Source organism: Cucurbita moschata, unplaced genomic scaffold, assembly GCF_002738365.1.
Source record: "Cucurbita moschata cultivar Rifu unplaced genomic scaffold, Cmos_1.0 Cmo_Scf00023, whole genome shotgun sequence".
NCBI lineage: Eukaryota > Viridiplantae > Streptophyta > Magnoliopsida > Cucurbitales > Cucurbitaceae > Cucurbita > Cucurbita moschata.
In genome coordinates, this window is record NW_019268539.1 from 1,231,232 (window position 1) to 1,252,732 (window position 21,501).

The window sequence follows — 21,501 nt, forward strand, 5'->3', positions numbered from 1 at the left end:
AGCGTCCACCTCCACTGTCGGTAGCCATCTACCACCAATAGCTATTTTGACATACCACCCTCTGTCACAGCCAATATGAAATCCCACATTAATTGAAAAGAATAACATGTATTGGAGAGGAGAACGAGTGTTATCGAAGACGCTGGGTCTCGAAGGGGGGTGGATTATGAGATCCCACGTCGATTTGAGTGGAGAACGAAACTTTCTTTATAAGGGTGTGGAAACTTATCCCCAGTAGATGTGTTTAAAAAACCTTGAGGCGGAGCTCGAGAGGGAAAACTTAAAGAGGACAATATCTACTAGCTGTGGTCTTGAGTTGTAATTGCCCACCACTACCGACCACCAATGTTATCTCTATTGTCACCACTTGCGACTACCGCCCATCGTCAAAGACTACTCCACCGACTACCGAGGTCGACCGATCATAGTGTTTTAAATATAAATTTCTAGTTATTAAATTGTTTGACAAAAAAAATACATTTTTACTTTTTTTACATGCAATCCAAATGGATCGATCCTTGGTCTAGAAGTGTAGGGATGCCTATAAAAAGTAAAAATGAATTAAATATAAGTTAAAAGTTAAAAGCTTTTTATAAAAATGAAAACTTTAATTAACAATAATAACTCCTAATTCTATTATAATTTCCTTTTTAACTTTAATAATTACATAATTAATTAGTTAGCAGACAAATCTTTAACAATTAATTTAGAATCCAAAAATTTGATTTATTAAACTAAATATTTATCTGTCTAGCTTCGTTACCCATATTAGGATCAATTTAATTTGGCTTTTTCAGATTTATTTATTACAATATTCATTATAGTGATACATTAAAATAAATTATACATTTGCCTTAAAAGTCAAATAATTAAGTTCCGCTTTCAAAGTCAACTAAAATATAGCTCAACTAATTAAAGCGTATGCGTTCGAAAAAGAGGTTAAACGATGCTAAGAAATTCTTGTGGCCCAATCCTAGACATTCTAAGATTCTCTTACAAATCTTCTAGTTCGGGACGAAAGAAAACAAAAATTTTTCTTTCGGAAAGGGAGGATTAAGAAAATCTTATAAATTGCAGCTTTCTTCCGTCCTCCGAGATAAATATATATATATAAGAAAAAAAAGCTCAAATGTTAGGGTGAGAGATTGAAACCGTTGATATTGCCTTAAGTTGTGTCTTGTCGTTACATTGTGATTTTAGGTAAAATATTGAGAAACGAACACGATGTCTAACATTAACTTTCAAGGTTAAGGCCCATGGTTCTACCTAGCCCATTATCAAGGCTATCTTTGTCCTTCAGGTAGACATCGTTGCTTTTGTCTTGCTGATGTCTCAGTTTGACTTCAATGCATGTATTATATAATGTGTTGGATGATGCATTGTGCTCTTATAATGAGTATAGACGTGTACACCATGATATTTTGCATTCTCCTTTTCCTTTGTGTTCGATAGTGTGGGTGTACACTAGTCGAAGGCTAGGTCTAAGGGGTATGTATAAAATCCCACTTGAGAGCCCATGTGCGCATACGTGGGTCGTGTGTAAAGAAGTAACACATATCCAGTTGACCCGAAATAGAAGTGAGACCAAGGTCATGATGAGAATAAAAAGATGGTTCCGAACATGATTGCAAAGTTTATAACATCGTTCATGAAATGTTTTAAAGATTCGTAATACAATGACAACTTTGATTTTACAACCATAAACACATAATTCTAAACAATAAACGTCAATCTTGTATATATTTCTTTGATCTAAGCTAATGAAAAATACACACCCAAGAAGCATCATATAATTATGTAATTCTTGACCAACTTTTACTACAAAAACATATCACCTACAATACAATGAGTGTTTTTCTTAACCAAAATCCGACGAGCATTAGTTGAATTGTCCATATTTCACTTCAAAACCTAATTGACACACATCCAAATCAAATTGTAATTTGTTACACATATTAATTACTTCTTGGCATTGTACATAGACTCCACCTTCCCATCATTCCCTCCCAGCAACATGTATTTGTCCTTCCTCGTTAGCGTCGTGCATTCGAACCCTAACACGCTGCCTAGCATCCTCTGCACATTATTCGCCACCTCGATCGCCGTCTTCCCTCCGCCCTTGCACGTCATCTCCACCGGCAACCGGTCAAGGAACGTCACCTCGTACACCGGTCTCGGGTTCATGAAGAAGAAATACGGGTCCCAGAACTTCACTCCCCTCACCGTCGTCCCATAGAACATATTCTGCTTGCAGTCCACTGCGACTGGGACAATTCTATCACTCATCTCTGCAAACAGGGCGCTGAAGCGCAGGAGAAACGGCTCGCGACATGTCGTGCCCTCAGGGCAGACGACGAGGTCGCCATGTTGGAGAAGCTCGGTAATGCGGGCAGCATCAGCAGCACGGTCGCGGGTGAGGGCAATGGCAGGGATGGGGGAGAGCATACGGGAGAGGCGGGAGACGCTGTAGGTGACGCAGGAGACCTTGCGGCGAAGGGCAATGGCAATGACAATGGGGTCAAGGGCAGTGCGGTGGTTGCAGACGTAGAGGTTGCCTGGGGTTCCGGGGGATGGGGGAGGAGGAGGGTTGCCACGGATGCGGAGACGGATGCCAAGGAGCTCGTAGGTGAAGCGGACGATTCGCTCTGGGAGGGGGAGATTGAAGTAGACACGGATCAGGGAGAGGATAAAGCCGAAGGGGATCCATATGAAGGTGATGAGAGAATTCAGGGGGGTGGGGCGCTGGACGAGGCGCCCGTCATGGAAGATGATCTTGCTTTTCAGTTGATCTAATGGAACTGGCTTAGCTGATTTGCTACGGGGCACCATATACCCCTCCTGCAAATATCCAACATACAACAAAGTTTTAATCAAGGTAGGACATCTAAATCGGACCTATAATCTTCAATAAAAATTCGTAACATAGTTTTGATCAATTTAACCATGTTCATGGAGTTGCACATCAAAGTTTATACATTGAAAAGAACTACCTAAAACTCAAGAACAAATTTGACGTAAATCTTATACACGTCTAAATATGAATTCCCCACCTTGAAAAAAATTATAAAACATCAAATAGAACAATTTTATCATTCTTGAAAATTTTGTACCAATGCTAAAAAAAGAGGAATATTTGGTGTAAAGCTTATAGCTTCTTATACAAAATTGAGCGGAAATAATATATGAAATATATATTAAAAAAATATAATAAAGACTTGAGCCATGTGTTCATTCATCTAATTCATCTTTTTATAGAAAGGCTACATTAATTTAAGTATTTAAGAATTTTAAGTTTTTTGAATTGGAGCCTTTAATGTGGACCACTCAATTTTGTTATGAAGTTGTGGGCAGGGAGGTGGATATGAGATTACGGGATGGGCAGACTTTACACTGGTGGGTCCGTTAAGATTCAATGCGACGCCTACAAGTCCATGAGCATTTATGAAGGTGAATTGTATTCGTATTTTCTTTTTTAAAAAAATATTACATATATATGAAGCAAGGATTTAAACCTAAAGCTATGTTTAAGTGGGCTAATACTATATATATAATGAAGTTTCCAAGTATCATAATTTGTTCAATCTTAACAAAGTTGGACCAAAAAAAAAAAAAATCAATTTGGTTAACTTTTAGCTGATGTTCTTATGGGGTTTTTCTGTGCATTATTTTGGTTTTTGTTTGATTTTTATAACACTAAAATCTAGGATCGAAAATCAATTATTAATTCAAAATTAAGGATAAGTGTATATTTAAATTTTTTGAAATAAAATTTTATTAATTTAACCTTAAATTGATGTTCTCAAGGCAACAATTCATAAAAATTATATATATATATATATATATATATATTTTGTAGGTTTACTATCTACATAGTGTACAGAACAAAAAATAGATTTTAATAAAAACTCCTTATATTGTTGTTTTTAAGAAACATTCTATTTGTTATCCATATTTTTAAAGTGATAAATTCATTTTACTAATAACAAATATAAGACTTTAAAGTTTGCATACATACATGGTTATGTAGAACAAGTTAATTACTTATTCCAATAATAAACAAACCTATTACCTACGTGCATAGGGGCTAACAAACCCTAATATGGTTAGGCCCACAAAATTAAATGGAGGGTAATGATGAGTGTACCTTGCAAATGGACATGAAATCGTGATCGGAATCGCGATCGCCAATGCCAAGATCCGGCGAAGTTTCACCGAACTCCTTCAAAATAGCCAATCTCTTCAATTTTCCGACCAGAACTCCAGGTTTCTTGACGAATCCGGTGGCCTTCTTGGTCTTAGGGTTGACCTCAATTTCTGTGCCTAAAACTTTGTCTCCGCCGAGAAAATCCTTAACAAATGGCTCCACCATAATCGTCGGATTCGCCGTCACCACAACTTTTCTCTTACATTTGTTGAACACTTCAAAACTCTCCGCTCTCACGTCCGACGCGTAAAACCTCCACAAATTTTCCACTCAATTAGTCTATGAAATACACTCTTTCCAAGAAGTCTAACGCATATTTTCAGTAACGTTCCAGTTTTTCATTACTAAGCGAAACAGACAAGCATTTGTTCTATGATCTCTAGTTTTCTAACATTTTTAATATTCGGACAAACCTCAACTTCAAACAAGAGTAGCCACTTAACTACTAAACTTTGGTTCCGTCAGTTTGGAGTTTAAAATGTAAAAATACATAAATAAGTGTTCAACAAATGAAAACAGAGTTAAGTTTCGATCTCGATCTTACCTAGGCAAGACAGCGCGGGAGGCGAGTTCGATATCTCGGACTTTTAGGCCAGCGTAGGAGATGAAGATGAGGATCTGAATTCCAATGGCTTCAGACACGAACAAGTAAGCGATTATTATAATCGGAAGCGAAAGCAACAGAATGAGTCCACGAAGAAGGCTACCGGCTTCAATCGCCACCAGCATGAAGTACGGGAAAGAACTACTCGAAATCAGTAGCGTTCCGTCGAGATCGGCAGCGATCGACTCGTACTCCGTGCCGGAGCAAGTTGTAACCGACCGAAACTTAAAGGCTTTCTTATGAGCAGCAGCGGCGGCGGCGGCGGCCATTGCGGTTTTCAATGGAGTTTGGCCGGCGACCAGCGAGATGGGAGCGAATTTAGAAATGGGGTTTTGTTTTGGGAAGAAATGGACGGTTGGGTTTTATAGGAAAGGAAATTATTGCAAGTTTTTCTTTAATTATTTAATTATTTAATTATTATTATTATTATTATTATTATTATTATTTCTTAAATTTTGGTGAAGGACAGTTGGGGTTGTTGGAGGCAGTGTTGCCTAATTGAATACATTGATTTATTTATTTATTTATTTTTATTTTTTTAATATTATAATTTGATTGTAACCCATTAGTCAATGCCCCAACTAAAACTTTAACTTAATCATTCGAACAATCTAGACTATTAAGTTCAAACCAAACCGTAAATATCGGGCTGAGTTAAATTTTTTTTTAAATTAAAAATTATGTTCGGTTTGTGGGTTAGAGCATTTTTTTATTGGGTCAACCCGACTACCCGTAAAATGAGTTCACAACAACCCTCCTTTACTTGTAACAGATGTTAGTGATGAGTTGTGACCAGTAAATATTATATACTTTTCTTTTATGATAAATAGCTTTTAAAATAATATAAATAAATAAACAACCCGACTCCTCAACCCAACTTGAAAACATAGGGTTAGGTTGAGTTGGGTAGTGAATCTTATTTGATTCATTCGGGTAGTCATCCCGACCGACACAAAATAAACAAAATTTAATTCAACCAAACTCAATCCGTGCATACCCCTGATTTTAGGCTAACTAATAAGTTCTGCTATCAAACTTTTAAAACGATGATTTAATAGCTGATACATATGGCTAAGAATTTCTTTTATGATTCAGATAGTGGATTAGATTCATTTGGATAAAACATATATATATATATATATATATATATATATATATATATATATAAAGTTTATGTGAAATCTTTGTTTTTTTCCTCTTTCTCTATTCCTATCCCGCATGTACAGTGTTTGAATACATAGAGAATCTTTTCTTCTTATCTGCATGAATCGATATTATTACATTCCAATTCCTTTCCGATACCTCCCAAAAAAAATTTCGAATTGGATCCAAAATTGACGGGTTAGTGTGAGCTTTTTCATGCGGTTATGCATTCTTCCCATAGGAATCAATTTTTTAAAAGATATTTCACACCATAAATAACGCCAAATTTTTTAATTAATGATCAAATTTAATAACCATTAATATCTCAATAACGTCACATCAATGAACTTTAATATATATATATATAATATATATAATATTTCATCAATTTAAGTTTAATTTACAAATTTATTCTTAAAAAAATTGTATTTATTTAGTGTTTGAATTTTGTATTTATAATAAATTAATTTCAAAACATTTAATTTTGTATTTATAAGCGTTCAAGCTGCCACAAATAAATTTTTAAATTTTAAATTTTGGGTTTAATATGTTGTTGACATATTTGATAAAATAAATATTTATAGATTTTTTTATATAATATATTAAAATTTTAAAGTTTTATGAGATAAAAATTTAAATTTATATGGGACTCATTAATCAATTATTAATTTTTTTAAAATATATTAATGATTTATTAAATATAAAATAAAAAAGCTTAAGATAAGTGAAGCAAATAAATCTCATTAAACTCGACATTATATTGAAAAAGCTTTTGATAAAGTGAGTTGAGACTTCATTGGTTATGTGCTTATGCGAAAAGGCTACTTTGTCACACCGGAAAATTTGGATTATAGCTTGTTTATTAGCTCCAAATTTCTCTATTTTAGTTACCGTGCCTGCCTAAGTGTAGTTTGCTAGTCGGAATAGCTCCAAAAATTTAGGGAAACCCCTTGGAGGAACGTATTATAGGTAAAAATAGGGTTAGTATTGAAATCGGGACGAATAACAGGTAAACAGAGGTCAAAACAACACAAGAGAACCACTCACGCCTGCAAGGGGTTCTCCATGCGCACTTACCACGCCCTAGGCGAAGCTACAATCACAGGTCGGTTCACAAGTGCACGGGTCACAAGCGCAGGTCGGGTTTCAATTCAGGACGACGTTTTGGTTCGCAGGGATCGATGAGTTGAGTTGAAAGTTCTGTTTATGATGTCCCGAAGTAAGATGCATAAAAACAAAAGGTTTGAAGAAAAAAAAATTTTAAATATCAATAACTGTATTTGGTTTCGGCCCGAGGATTTTAAAACCTATCTATCCACGCCCTTATAAAAATGTTTAATCTCCTCCGATCAACCTGAAATTCACATTAACTGTCCTATAAATTTAACTTATTAATATTCATACATAATCAATAATAATTCAGCAAGATTAAGCATGTTAATTTATTTTTCTCATAACGTGTTTACTGAGCTTAACTTAGATGAAAACGAGTTTATTTGAGTTGAATTTAAGCATTTTTAATATTCGTGCAAAGGGAGCGTATTATCATGATATAAGATGAAAATCGGTGGAAAGACGAGAAACGTGACCATGAAACTAGGCATGAACAAGACATATAACAGAGTAGATCGGAAGTATATCTGCAGAGTTATGATCAAAATCGGGTTCGAGAGAGTTCAATGATGAGTTGTGTGGAGGTCGTAAGCTTCTTTGTTTAACTCAATGGAGCGCCAACAAATGAACTCGAGCCACATCGAGTTTCTAGATAGGGAGATCCTTTTTTTTCCTTTATCTTTTGTATTATTTGTTCTCGTAGCTCGGTAGAGAGACGTGCTTAAGTCATTTTAAGAAGTTACAAATAACAAAATATTGTCCTAATTCCTCGTAATTTCTATGTTGATATGATTATATTCATTTATAACCATTATTTACTTCTTCGAAATTTCAAATCATAGAATGAGGACAAAAATACGAACACATGAATAAATTAAAATAATATTTTATCTCGAGAATTAGTAATTTTTGGACAAAAATCACAACTTCATATATATAATTATTTATTTTTACAATTTAAAATCTCACGACATGTCACGGTCATGTTCGTCCAAGGCGTGTTGCCCATGGCCGCATGCCCATGACAAGCCCAACCCTTTATGTCTTTTCATATTCTAGTGTTTTACTTGTGTATTTCTAGGAAGTATGACGTTTCAGAAATATCATGTCTAGGCTTGTCAGACATGAAATGCCTCAGAATGTACTATAGGGGATACGACTAGTTGTCAACTTCTCTCTAACCAAGGTTATATACTGTAATCCGTTGTTATTTCTCTCTTGCTTGCTTATATAACGTCTCTTTCAAAAATCTCTCTCTGCCCTCGTTTTCTAAAACCTTCTCTTAAAACCGAGGCCAGAGGTTCGAGCATACGTCGCTTGGCCGTAGGCGACGCAAGAACGAATTGGCTTAGCTCACTTGTCGTTGGAAAGTGAGTGCTGCAGAATTGCAAGTCCGCTGCTATTAAAAGTGCAATTGTGACACGACACTTACTTCCCAGCAACAAGTGAGTTAAGCCTATTCATTCTTGCGTCGCTTACGGCCAAGCGACGTATACTCAAGTCTCTAGCCCCGGTTCAAGAAGAAAGTTTTAGAAAACGTTCGAAAGAGAGTTTTGAAAACAAGATCTGAGAAATTGAAATTTGTGTTATATGGAAATGTAAGCAAAAAGGCAACGACAACAGCTTACTACATATAACTATCGGGTAGGGAGAAGCTGACCGAGAATTTTATTAAATTCAATAAAAAAAATTAAAAGAATAAATAAAATTTTCATAAGGACCAAAACATAAATTTTTGAAATAATATTTAAACTAAATAAATAAATAAATAAATAAATATATATATATATATATATATATATATATATATATATATAATATGGTTGGAAGTTGGGGGTTGGTTAATGCAATACACAAGAAATTGATTATGGGTCTCCCACTTTTATTTTGGTGACCCACCAACTTTACTTTATTTACAATTGGGCCCACAATATGACTTTTGCATAATTTGCAAAGAAACCCCCCAATTTCATTCAGCCTTCCAATTTTAGCCATAAACAAATTCATTTCCTTCAATCAATTTCTTGATTTAGTTTGGGGTTGCTATCAATTTCCACATTATGATTAGTGTTGTTTGATATGGTTGAAATTTTTCATTAATAAAAAAAAAAATTTGTTTATTTTGCCGAGTCGAGTCGACACGACACACGTACAAAAAAGAAAGTAAATTTAAGAAATTTGGTGGCAGAGACGTAAACATCACCTAGTTAATGACGGTTTATACTCGAAAAGTAGCGTATCATTGTAATTTGTGATATCCTACATTGGTTCGGGAGGATCTCCTTAGGAGACGTGTTTTAAAGCCTTGAGGGGAAGCCCGAAAGGGGAAACCCAAAGAGGACAATATCTGTTAATAGTGAGCATGTGTAACGACCCAGATCCACCGCTAGCAGATAGCGCTTTCCCTTTCAGGCTTCTCCTCAAGGCTTTAAAACGCGTCTGCTAGGGGAAGGTTTCCACACACTTATAAAAGGTGATTTGTTCTCCTCCCCAACCAATGTGGGACATCACAGCATGGGCCGTTACAAATGGTATCTGATACGTGGAAATCACTACAAGGGGAGTAAGATTCAGATTACCTTGTTGATCGAATATCTCAAGGCAAGAACATTGTTTGAGATTCGAATCACTCCACAGCAAGATCGATCATTTCTAGCTTGAATGATTCTTGTTGATCAAATATCTCAAGACAAGAACACTTGATTGAGATTCGAATCACTCCACAAGCAAGATTGATCATGTTGAGATTGAATGATTCTACATGCAACCTAAACTACATAGAATTGCAAAGAAACTTAGTCATTGGCTGCTTTTTTTTTACTGTATTTTCCAAGTCTACCTACAAATACAACATAAATAGCTTTATATAGCCTCAAAATGAAACTGAAAGCATTCCAAGAGTTGTAATATTCATACTTAATGACCATAATTAACTAGTAACCTAAAGTAAATAAAAGAAATACATTAATGAAATACAATAACTCTAAATTACTCTAAATCGTAACCCACCCAAAATTTATAACAATCAAACTTTTCTTGAATGTGGCATGAATTGAAACATTTTTTGATAATTTGACAACCTTTTCTTCACATCTTCATTGAAGTATATTATATGTTTAATGTCTTTTGGTTCATATCAGTATCAGAGCCAGACATCGAGTGATGTTCCAACGAGAAGGCTGTTGGCTGTTCCCTGGAGGGGAGTAGACACAAGGCGGTGTACCAGTAAGGCCGCTGGGCCCAGAAGGAGGTAGATTTGTGATATCCCACATTAGTTGGGGAGGAGAACTAAATACCCTTTATAAGGGTGTGGAAACATTTCCGTAGCAGACGCGTTTTAAAGCTCAAAGAAGACAATATCTAGTAGCGGTGAATCGGGGTCGTTACATAATTAGTGCAACCAGGGTCCGCTAGTAGCAAAATTTTAAATTTGACTCTGGCCTAACACGTAGCATTCCAATATCCACTTAATCATCCATGATTATTATAACAGTGAAATCTATTCGCTTACTTGTTCGATAATTGCATGAACTTTTTTATTTTTTATTTTCATGTAATATTAACGAAAAATTGAAAATCTAATCGTTTACTTGTTCGACAATTCATTGTTAGCTTTTTTTTATGTGATATTAACTATAAATGAGAAAATGTTCTAATAAGTCCCTAAACTTTAAAAATAGTCTAATTTACTCCCAATTTCGAGGTAGAGTTGACTTTAATATTCAATTTTATTTATAATTTCCTCAACATTAAAAATTAATAAAGTATTTGTATTTGAAGTAAATGCATTTATTAAGGAAGTGGAGCATTAATATTTTGTGAGCATTAAAAATAAATAATAATAAGTATTGTTGTTCAATTATTGGTCTAAATTATGGTTGAAATCACATGGATTGGGACTTTGTGTGGGTCAAATAATGAACCATACTCAACTGTATTATGCTTTCCCCACCTCACTCAATTTTTAATTACTTTATATATATATTTGAGACATCCCGAGTAAAGGAAGAGTATACGAAGGAATCGAGATCACATCCAAACGAAAGCAATCCTGAGGATATAAATGGATCAATCGGGTCATTCGGATTTTGAATTCTGATCCGAATCTTGGACATGGATCGTAATAGAATAAGATGTCTTAAAATCTAAGAATCACACTGTTATGGTAATTTCATATAAATAAATAATATTTTTATTGAGTCGTTTCCCATGGAAAAGAACCTACACGAAACCCTAATAGATCGAGTATTAATGTCTTTCATATGTTCAAATCTACTTATTTAAATCTTTTTAAAATAAAGGGTTTATGCCTACACTAGGCCTAAGATTTTAGAGACATCGTCAGATTTTCTTTGTGAAGCGATTTGAACACGTGATCTCTGATTTTATGTTACTTAGAGACCAGAGGCCTTAGTTAACGGAAGCCTCCAACGAGTAAGATATATTGTTACAAAATTTCTGTATAACAAAAATGTAGTTGATTCAATTGTGAAAGGAAGGTTAAATGGTAAGTTTAGTTCATAAACGTTAAGGTTTGTGTTTATCGATCGTTAATTGATCTCTCTACCTGTAAACGTTTTTAATAAGTCCAAATTTTCGATTTTATAACAATTAGTCCATAAGTTTTGAACAATGTCTAACACATCTTGAGACCTTTTTCATATTTTCTTCAAATTCACGAATCTACTCAATACAAGAATATAATAATAGTTCAAGAACTCTCGTTACTAATTTTTTTTTTGGATATGGTAAGACACAAAATTAAAAAGTTTAAGAACTTATTAGACATTTTTAAAGTTCAATGACTAAATAGCACGATTCTCAAAGTTCATAAACTAAACTTATAATTTAACTAACAAAAAAAATTATAACTTCATATATTTCAAATCAAAAGGTGGGTTAACTAACGAAAGAAAGACAAAACCAGATGCATTCTTAAAGGAAACGGTTTGCGTTACCTATGATACAAAATCAAATCGGATGATGCAAGCTGAAGGGAGTCTCCAGTTCATGTGAAATGTAGGTTTCAGAAACAAGAACCGAGGTTATGGCTCAGAGGATGATTAGCACCTGAAAGTCGACATCATCTCGCCAAACTCATCCGTGAGTGTCAGGCGATGTTCTTCCTGTCATCTCTACTAAATTGCTGTATGCGTGAAGTTTCCCTAAAATCTTAGATTCTCAGCAGAAAACATGACATTATAACACGAGTAACAGAACTGCAGAGACAGCAGCTCAGAGACAAGAGTGGTTTCTGTGTCAAGCATATAGATAGTTCACAAAAACAGCTTTATAAATTACACATGGAAGTCATCTACAGCCTAAGAAAGGGTAAAAGAAAAGAGTTCTCTAAGTTCTTTGTGTTCCTAGTGATAATGGTATTATTACAACAGGTGTTGGTTATGAAGCAAACTTACTGTTCTTTTAGTGTTGAGAGGAGGGTTGGAGTTGGATGTGTGGGCAAGGCCTTTCTGGTTCTCCTCTTGTCCATAGAATCTTAAGATCCCCTCTTTGCTTTCCCAGTGTCAAAAATGTGCCTGCAATGAAGTCAAGATTTTTCTTTCAAAAAATGGCTCTACTTCTCAATTTGTTGGTAGGATGGTGGATTGGGTAAGAGAACTATGGCACTTACCAAGGGTGAAAGGAACAATGTAAAGCAACGCCGGTTGGCCATGTCCATCCATTAAATTCAGAGCTACATAAGTGATGAGAAGGCCTGAAATGCATAATGAACAAAGACAAGTTCGGATTATGAGTATCACGTTTTGAATGTTTAGTCCCTGATTTTGCTATGTTCCGAAGAACTAAACGAAGAACACGAAAAAGGCCTCCAATTAGTGAAGATAGGAGACAAAATGAAGTAATAACCAGTTTGGAGTTTGTCTTTTTACATAGGTTCTGTGTTTATCATACCTGTGCCGTAAGCAGTCATTGCCCAAACGAAGTAACCTGCTCGGAGTTTCTTCTTTGCAAGCCAATCATATCTGCACAAATTAGGCAATCCACCGTTTAGTGCCATGGACGATTGACTTATATCCGAACTAAAAGAACAGACATTTTCATATGCAAATGGTACTCTTGCTAGGAATTATTAGAATGCAAATGGTAATCTTGGACGATGAGATTGACACAAAAGTTTGCAGAATAGTGAGATTAGGCAGAACCAGGAGGGAATTTCATGGTTTTTCTTAACCCAAATGGAAGGCCAGATAATCTTGATGTTTCAGCTTTTTCCATCTAAGACACTAAATCTGTTCTCTATTTTTTCTGAACTACCAAGAAATTTCTAAGAAAACGTTAACGTATACATTTTGAGAATGAATTGAGGATGTGTGTAACTGCCAAGCCCACCGCTAGCAGATATTGTCTTCTTTGGACTTTTCCTTTCAAGCTTTCCCTCAAGGTTTTGGTTTCCACACCCTTATAAAGAATGATTCATTCTCTTCTCCATCCGATGTGGGATCTCACAATCCACCCCCCTTCGAGGTCCAGTATCTTCGCTGGCACTCGTTTCTCTCTCCGATCGATGTGAGACCTCACAATTTGGTTGAGGAGGAGAACGAAACATTCTTTATAAGAGTGTGGAACCTCTCCCTAGCAAACATGTTTTAAAAACCTTTGAGGGGAAGCCTGAAAGGGAAAGCCCAAAGAGGACAATATCTACTAGTGGTGGGCTTTGACCGGTACAAATGGTATCAAAGCCATGGCACATCGCACCGGGTGATGTGCCAGCGAGGAGGCTAAGCCCCAAGGGGGTGGACATGAGGCAGTGTGCCAGCAAGGACGCTGGGCCGCGAAGGGAGGTGGATTGTGAGATCCCACATCGGTTGGGGAGGAGAAGGAAACATTCTTTATAAGGGTGTGGAAACCTCTGCCTAGCAAACGCGTTTTAAAACCTTGAGGAGAAGCCTAAAAGGAAAAATCCAAAGAGGATAATATCTGCTAGTAGTGATGAGGTTGCCCGCAGTTACATGAGTTGCCCAGTTGACCAGTTTGACACAGACCCGCTGAAGCCATACTTACTTGAATCCTAAATGTAGGAACAGTATACTTAAAAAAAAGAGTTGTTGTACTCGTAGTTTTCACCTTAGTGAAAATGCGACTAAAAGTCCTGGCAAGATAATATCACCAAACCCGATAATGCTGTACCCTCCCCAAGGATCAAACATCCGTGGAATCTTTAGCAGCATTGGTATACCATCTTCTCCAGTCTTATCACCGCGAGCAACCTGAAATTCCCAAAAAGATAAGACAAGGTCCTGAATCCTGATAGAAACAAACAACATTGCCTATATACAACAATGAAAAAGGGGATGCCTTTAACAAACAACTCACCACTATCATAACACTCTCGTGGAACCACCATTTCGAGACAAATACCCAAAAAATGTCATACAAAAAGGCACAGCTGAGGAGAACCGTCCCAACCTGATAACAGAAAACAAATTGAATAACTGCAAATTTGAGTTATCAATCGCAACTGTCCTACAATTTCCAGATCCAGTGTTCATTGCAATAATGTTTTCTTCTACAATTTCCAATTATCTACTCATATGCCAAAATCAGTTTGATGGAATTTTCCACAAAATTGTTCAATTTAGAAACTACGGTCTACTAACCTAAGCCCGGCAGGAAAAGATAAAAAAAGACAATATTTGCTAACGGTGGGCTTGGGACGTTACAAATGGTATCAGAGCCAGACACCGGGTGATGTGCTAGGGTGGAGGCTGAGCCTCGAAGGGGTGGACACGAGACGGTGTGCCTGCAAGGATGCTGGGCCCCGAAAGGGGGTGGACACCAGGCGGTGTGCCAGCAAGGACGCTAAGCCTCGAAGGGGGGTGGATTGTGAAATCCCACGTCGGTTAGGGAGGAGAACGAAGCATTCTTTATAAGGGTGTGGAAACCTCTACCTAGCAAACGCGTTTAAAAACCTTGAAGGAAAGCCCCAAGAGGACAATATCTGCTAGTGGTGGACTTGGGCCGTTACATTAGTACAAACAATGGTTGCATGAAAAGGGCCTCTCAAGCAATAATCACTTGTAGCTTTCTTTTTATTTTTCGATTAAAAGATAGAAATAGCTTTTCATTTTTATTAGTTCTGTTATCTATATTATGAACATTTGCTATTATCTGCATTGATTATACGATACAACTACTTCACATAACCATTATCTATGCCTAGTGCCAGAACTTCACTGCATAGCCCTACCTAAAGCAAAGTGGAGGACAGGGCACCAACATTAGCAGCATATGCACTTGTATGATACATGACATTGAATTTCCTTCTTTTATCTATTCGGTTCTACCGTATAACATTATAGATACGTGTCCTTTTTCACAATAGTTCATTGAAATATTCATTATCACATATGATGTAATTTGCTCCACAACTATACTCCACAATATACCTTCACAAGTCCATACTAATTGATAGAACTGAAAATAGGAGACAACAAATTACCCGACTATAGGAGACAGTATATCATATCTTTCCTTATAAAATTTTATATATTTTTGTTAGAATTTGTTCAGTTCATTAAAATCGTGGTGTCTAATGGAGAAAACATGTGGAAGATAGCAAGAAAAAACCTGGAAATGTATGCAGCACAAAAGTTACCTTGAGATTAGGAACTCGAACAATCTGAAGGACTGTAACTATGAGTGCAATACCCTGATTTAAAGTGGAAACAGGAAGTCATTTCAACAAAGTTTTAATGAAATCACATCAAACAAATGAACTGACCTTATAATATGATATAAATCAAACTAATTGTAAACATGAACTATAACATTAATGTGGATCCCTGCAATTTTAGTAGCTAAATTAATAGATGCTTCTAAAGGGAGTGGAAGCAAAAGAAGTTCAAAGATATTCCTAAAGGGAGTGGAAGCCCTAAGGCGCTGGACTTCGGCATGTATGAAATTACAGAATGCAAGCCCACTTACATGCACTTGCGCTAAGGTGTTCATCAAGCTGTTTTGTAAAACACTGCTCCAGTCAAGCAAACCAGCTAATACATAGACGTCAAATAAATTTTAGAACAATCTAACTTCCTCAACCTTGTATTGCCAGTAAGAACGTCCTAAGCAGGTGTAAGTAGGATTCTAACCCTCAGTAACATGTTCAAGTGTAAATGCAGTAGATAAATAACAAAAAGAAGTGTACTTTTTGCTTCTGTCGGAATATTTCTCTCAAGTATTTTCTGAGACATGATTGATAATGTTATTCTGTTGTTTTATGAACTAATTTTTCTTATCCTCCCAGAAAAACAATATTCTCAAATTCCAAGTCGATCAAAATAGCTCCCACTATAAAAGAAAATCCACAACTTCTCCCATTTCAGAAGATATGCACTGTTAAACCAGGTTATATTTCAACTAAACATTTACGAAAGAATTAATAATTCAAAAGAGCAGGAAGGAATACAGAATATCCAGCCTAGTCATGCCAAGAAAGGTGTACAAATTTTATACATCAAGTTGTGAAGAGCGCAAATCAGAACTCAATAAATACTAGAGTATTGAAGATTACTCTGATATTAAAAATTAAAATAAAAAATATATTTAAAGAACAAAAGTAATGGCTAATATTTGAGGCTCAACTTGGGAACAGCTACCCGCCCCTTCCCCAGAAGAGGGAGGGGAAAGATTGATTAGGATAAAAATCTATCATGTGGCCCCCAATTAACCCAATAGAATTCCGTCTGTTCTAATAATAAAGAAAAAAGGTACTATTTATTATAAATATCAATAACCCATCGTTTTCACTTACGAAAAAAATAAATCGGCATTCCATTAGTTCATGAATTCGGACCTGAATTCTAGATTGAAATAAAAGAAAACTTTAGATCCAAATTAAGCAATGAAGCAAGTAAATTTGAAGAGTGGAAATGGTGATTTCTTACAAGGATATCCTGTCCTATCCAAGCAAAAGGCAGTTTGCGGTAACATGCCCAAAGAACAGCAAATGCTACGCAGAAAGGAGAAACTGCCAACGTCAAATGGGACACGGCTCCAAGGATGGGCAATTTGACATATGACTCAGCAGCATGTTCAAACCATCTGAAACTATAGTTCTTATGTCATCAGTTTCATCCCGCTAAAAAATTGGAAAAAAATATATATTATGGAAAATTTCAAAATATTTCAAAATGCCATCCTCTCTTCCCAATACCTATAGAAATAGAGTACCATGCTAGAAAATTTTAATATCTAATGAAATTAATTAACTATTAATCAATTAAGAGAGTGGTTCGGTGCAAGGTGATAATATAGAAGCGGTGAATTTTTCTACCTAGACAATATTAGGGTAGATATTGTTAGGAATCACGACTCTCCACAGTGGTATGATATTGTCCACTTTGAGCATAAGCTCTCGTTTCTTTGCTTTGGGTTTCCCCAAAAGACCTCATCCCAATGGAGATAGTATTCCTCACTTTTAAACCCATGATCGATCTTCCACTAAATTAACCAACGTGGGAATCACTCCCAATAATCCTCAACAATCCACCCCTCGAACAAAGTACACTATAAGCCTCAAGGGCCTCCCCTTAATCGAGGCTCGACTCCTTTCTCTGGAGCCTTCGAACAAAGTACACCCTCACAATTCTTTGTTCGATATTTGAGGATTCTATTGTCATAGCTAAGTTTAGGGCATGGCTCTGATACCATGTTAGGAATCACGACTCTCGACAATGGTACGATATTGTCCACTTTGAGCATAAGCTCTCATGGCTTTGCTTTGGGCTTCCCCAAAAGGCTTCATCCCAATGGAGATAGAATTCCTCACTTATAAATCGATCGTCCACTAAATTAACCAATGTGGGAATCACTCCCGATATGAAGTCATAACTTTTCCAACTAATTTTATATAACTCAAAGATGTTGAGCCCAAATAGTAAGAACACATGAACAAGGGTGTGAGGAAGTAGGCAACAGGTCCCCTGAATCATCTTATTGACAACTGTTATGGAGAAATTTTTTAATTAAATTATATAATCTAGTATCATTTGTTTACACAAAAATTTAATAACATTTCCATATAAAACCAAAGACAAGTAAGGGAAGATTGTACCATGATAGCAAAGCCACCAAGCAAGTTTGTAGTCCCTGTTGGCGAACAGAGATATTATGAGATAAAGTTTCATCACAGCACAAGCAATGATTTAATTTATCTAAATATTAGAATTTGACCTTACAACTATTCATATTCTGAGATCTTAAAACAATTTCCTAGTGAATAAAATAAATTGATTCAATTTTGGACATCGCACCATCCACAAGATTTCATACAACTTTCTACGGATCTAAAGTGATTTGATCATCTAAACAACCCAACATAAAGAGAAGAATGGGCAAACCTCAGCACCGCCGATGCAAAACAAAACCACCAGAACCTCGAGAAACCATGAAGACATTAGTTTGTAGAGCATAACCAGGAAACACGAAGCAATCACGACAAAGAGAACTGCAGCTGTAGTGTTAATATCTATGTAACCACTGGAACCAGTGGCTTCCATCTGCAGCAATTCATCTGAACCATCCTGCAAATGGTGTGAAGTCCGTCAACCATTCAGAAAGTACCGAGTATCCCAAGGAGAAACTCATTCGAAACGATATTATAGGTATGAAGAAGAGCTAAAGGACCTTCAGCAGCTTATCTTGCTCAATAGCCACTTCTCTTGCAGTCCATGCAGACCAATAAGAGGCCAATAAGACAGTACCAACAGCCATAAGCCATAAAAACACTTCTGCAACATCTACGACTGGTCGAAGTGGGGAATAAAGTTGCACAGATACTGAAATAACAGTAAGTTCAAACTAAAATTGATTAAAATGGAATAGAAGGGGAGGAAAGACATAAAGGAATTGATAGAAATTAAATACACACCTGACATATTTTCCTTCAAATCTTTCTCTAAGCTATCACCAGCATCTTGAGGGAGCATGACAGCAGGTATGCCTATGATTACATCAGTTTCATTCTTCTCACAGACCATCTTGAAAAGTTCTGAAGAAAAAGGGGAATTCTCTTTTTGAGAAACAGAAAAGAAATTTCATAGATTCTTTATAAGAATTTAAGAATTATATTTCAAAATTGGCAGTGTGTTGAGCCATTCTATCAGATATATAAATAAAGAAAATAAGATCATCGACCTAACAGACTTCACCACAAAAGATCTTGCAGCAGAGATCAGTAAATATGTAGTTAAATAGTTTGTTCAGATCCTTCTTTTGATCAATGGTTAACAAAACAAGAGTGATAAGGAAAATTCGTTATGTTCTCCTTCATTCGACTCTTTCACAAGCCTATTTGGTCCAGAAGTAAGGAATAACCAGTTACACCAAAGGATGCGGTCAATACAGCCAGAACCACACAAGGTTTTTTTAAAAGTACCTTTACTGTTATTAATGATGAGGATGGCTGAAGCATTAGCATTTTCTGCAATATTTGCCTTATCTGTGAAACTACAATTTCCACGGCGTACCAAAATGACTTCTCCAGCCAGCTACAAGCACACCAAACAGTTCAATTTCAAATCAATGGAACTTCAAAGAAAAAATATCTTTGCATACACTAATTCAAAAAACAACAGCCAATAAGATGCACGTCTCGAGTCGTTCTTCGTATGAAATATATCTAAATGAAAATAGAAATCTGAAAATCCTACCCTATTCTTGGGCGTACTGCAACAATCAGGAGGATCCGCCAGAGCAACTCTAGTATGGGTAGCATGCTTTTCCTTTGATTCCAACGTTGGGCCAAATCGAGCACCAACACCGACATATTCAGTGGCCTCTATACCATTGATCCAAGTAGGGACTTTCACCTTAATAGAAAATCAATGAACTACAGTATGAAATCATCATAAACTGAGTACAGTCCTCAAAATCATCACTGTTCGAACAGAAATGGATTCTTCCTCCATTCTCCATCCATGGAATCAAACTCTTTAGTTCTCAGAAATCAGTACATACATATAACAAGATACAGCATAACAAGCAAGAATCATTTCATTTCGTTTATTGTCATCATGTCAGCAGCCAAATAGACAAGAACAAAAATGAATCATCGAGAACATTAAACCTCTATAAGCTAAGCCTAACACACGTTTCATTTCTTCAATTAAACCCGTTTATTCTAAAGAGGTTTGCCCAATTTACTTCTGCTAATCAAATTCTAGCGCATACAGATAACTAATCATAAAATCCATGAAATTCAAGTACCGACAACAAGAAATTCAAATTGAAACTTCGAATTAAGTAAAAATCAAGAATCAGCAAAAGAGAATAGCCACAAATTCTAACCAGAACGAAATTATTCTCGCAACCAGGGCGCGTTGGTGCGACACTATCCTGATGAACTATATCCCCAGCTGAAACCAGCCTCAGACTCAGCATCAAACCCAAAAGCACCGTAGTAATCACACCTCCCGGCGAATTCATCGCGGCCCAACAATCCGGGAGCCGATTCAAACTCCAAGATCCGAAGCAAGAAATAGGGTTTAAACAGAGTGAATATCAAAATAAAGAGAAAAAAAAAAGCTCCGGTTTACAGAAGAAGCTCACAGGAAGCTTCAAAAGAAGAGAGAGAAAGAAAAACGAGGAGAGAGAGAGAGAGATGACTTGAGTCTTCAATCTTCAGTTTGATTTCCTATTGGGTCGTCGTCGTTATGGCCATGGAAGAAAAGGAAACAAAACGAATAGAAAACGGCGTCTACGAGACCCGTTGAATTCAATTGGTATCTTTATTATCGATCTCCTCAAGAAACAAAATGAATCCATAATCTATCCATAGCCGTTGCTGTTCATCCGTATAATGCACGCGCCATTATGGCGTAGAGAATTGCAGAGGAGCTGACTCCATTATTGTCCTTTTCCGAAGCTCCCGACCTCCATTATTGTACCTTCACGATTGCTTTGATCCGATAAAAGTTCTCTTCCATCGCATGACATATGAACACAACTCTCCACAATAAGATAATATTGTCAACTTTGACTGTAAACTCTCCCGATTTCTTCGTACTTTTCAAAATGGCTCACACGGAGGAACTTTCCAAAATGGCTCATATTAATAATATTATTTTATTATAAACAGATGATCATTCCCTAAATTAGCAGATGTGAAACTTTCACCATTGAATAAGTAATCGCTCTAAGAGTGTTCGTGAGCTGGGTCTGATCGTGTTGAAACGTTTCAATCTAATTGTTCGGATCATAAATTTTTCAATAAATCACCCTTGAAGAGAGCGTTTAAGTGTGAGTAGAAGTGTTCGTGAGTCGGAATATTTATTAGATTCAATCAAATTGTTCAAACTATAAAATTTTCACTATAAATAACTTAATAAACTCAACTCAACCATAAATTATTTTCATTCAAATTTTTGAAACAATGTACAGTCAAATATCTATTTATTTATTTTTAAATTTTTATTTA

General features: G+C 36.1%; 2 protein-coding genes across 2 annotated transcripts; both read right to left on the bottom strand.

Moving 5' to 3' along the window:
• Positions 1-1,768: 1,768 nt before the first annotated feature.
• On the bottom strand, positions 1,769-5,150 carry LOC111460384 (probable glycerol-3-phosphate acyltransferase 8). Its single transcript, XM_023103630.1, has 3 exons — positions 4,749-5,150; positions 4,145-4,457; positions 1,769-2,838 (listed from the first exon to the last, which is right to left on the bottom strand). Exons 1-3 carry the CDS (start codon positions 5,075-5,077, stop codon positions 1,960-1,962), a joined length of 1,521 nt encoding a protein of 506 aa, XP_022959398.1. The 5' UTR covers positions 5,078-5,150; the 3' UTR covers positions 1,769-1,959.
• Positions 5,151-12,242: 7,092 nt separating this feature from the next.
• Positions 12,243-20,953, bottom strand: LOC111460187 (signal peptide peptidase-like 4). Its single transcript, XM_023103320.1, has 14 exons — positions 20,373-20,953; positions 19,736-19,894; positions 19,462-19,573; positions 18,955-19,074; positions 18,711-18,862; positions 18,425-18,607; positions 18,139-18,173; positions 16,970-17,132; positions 15,682-15,735; positions 14,400-14,492; positions 14,151-14,293; positions 12,978-13,048; positions 12,697-12,780; positions 12,243-12,601 (listed from the first exon to the last, which is right to left on the bottom strand). Exons 1-14 carry the CDS (start codon positions 20,508-20,510, stop codon positions 12,489-12,491), a joined length of 1,620 nt encoding a protein of 539 aa, XP_022959088.1. The 5' UTR covers positions 20,511-20,953; the 3' UTR covers positions 12,243-12,488.
• Between the last annotated feature and the right edge of the window lie 548 nt (positions 20,954-21,501).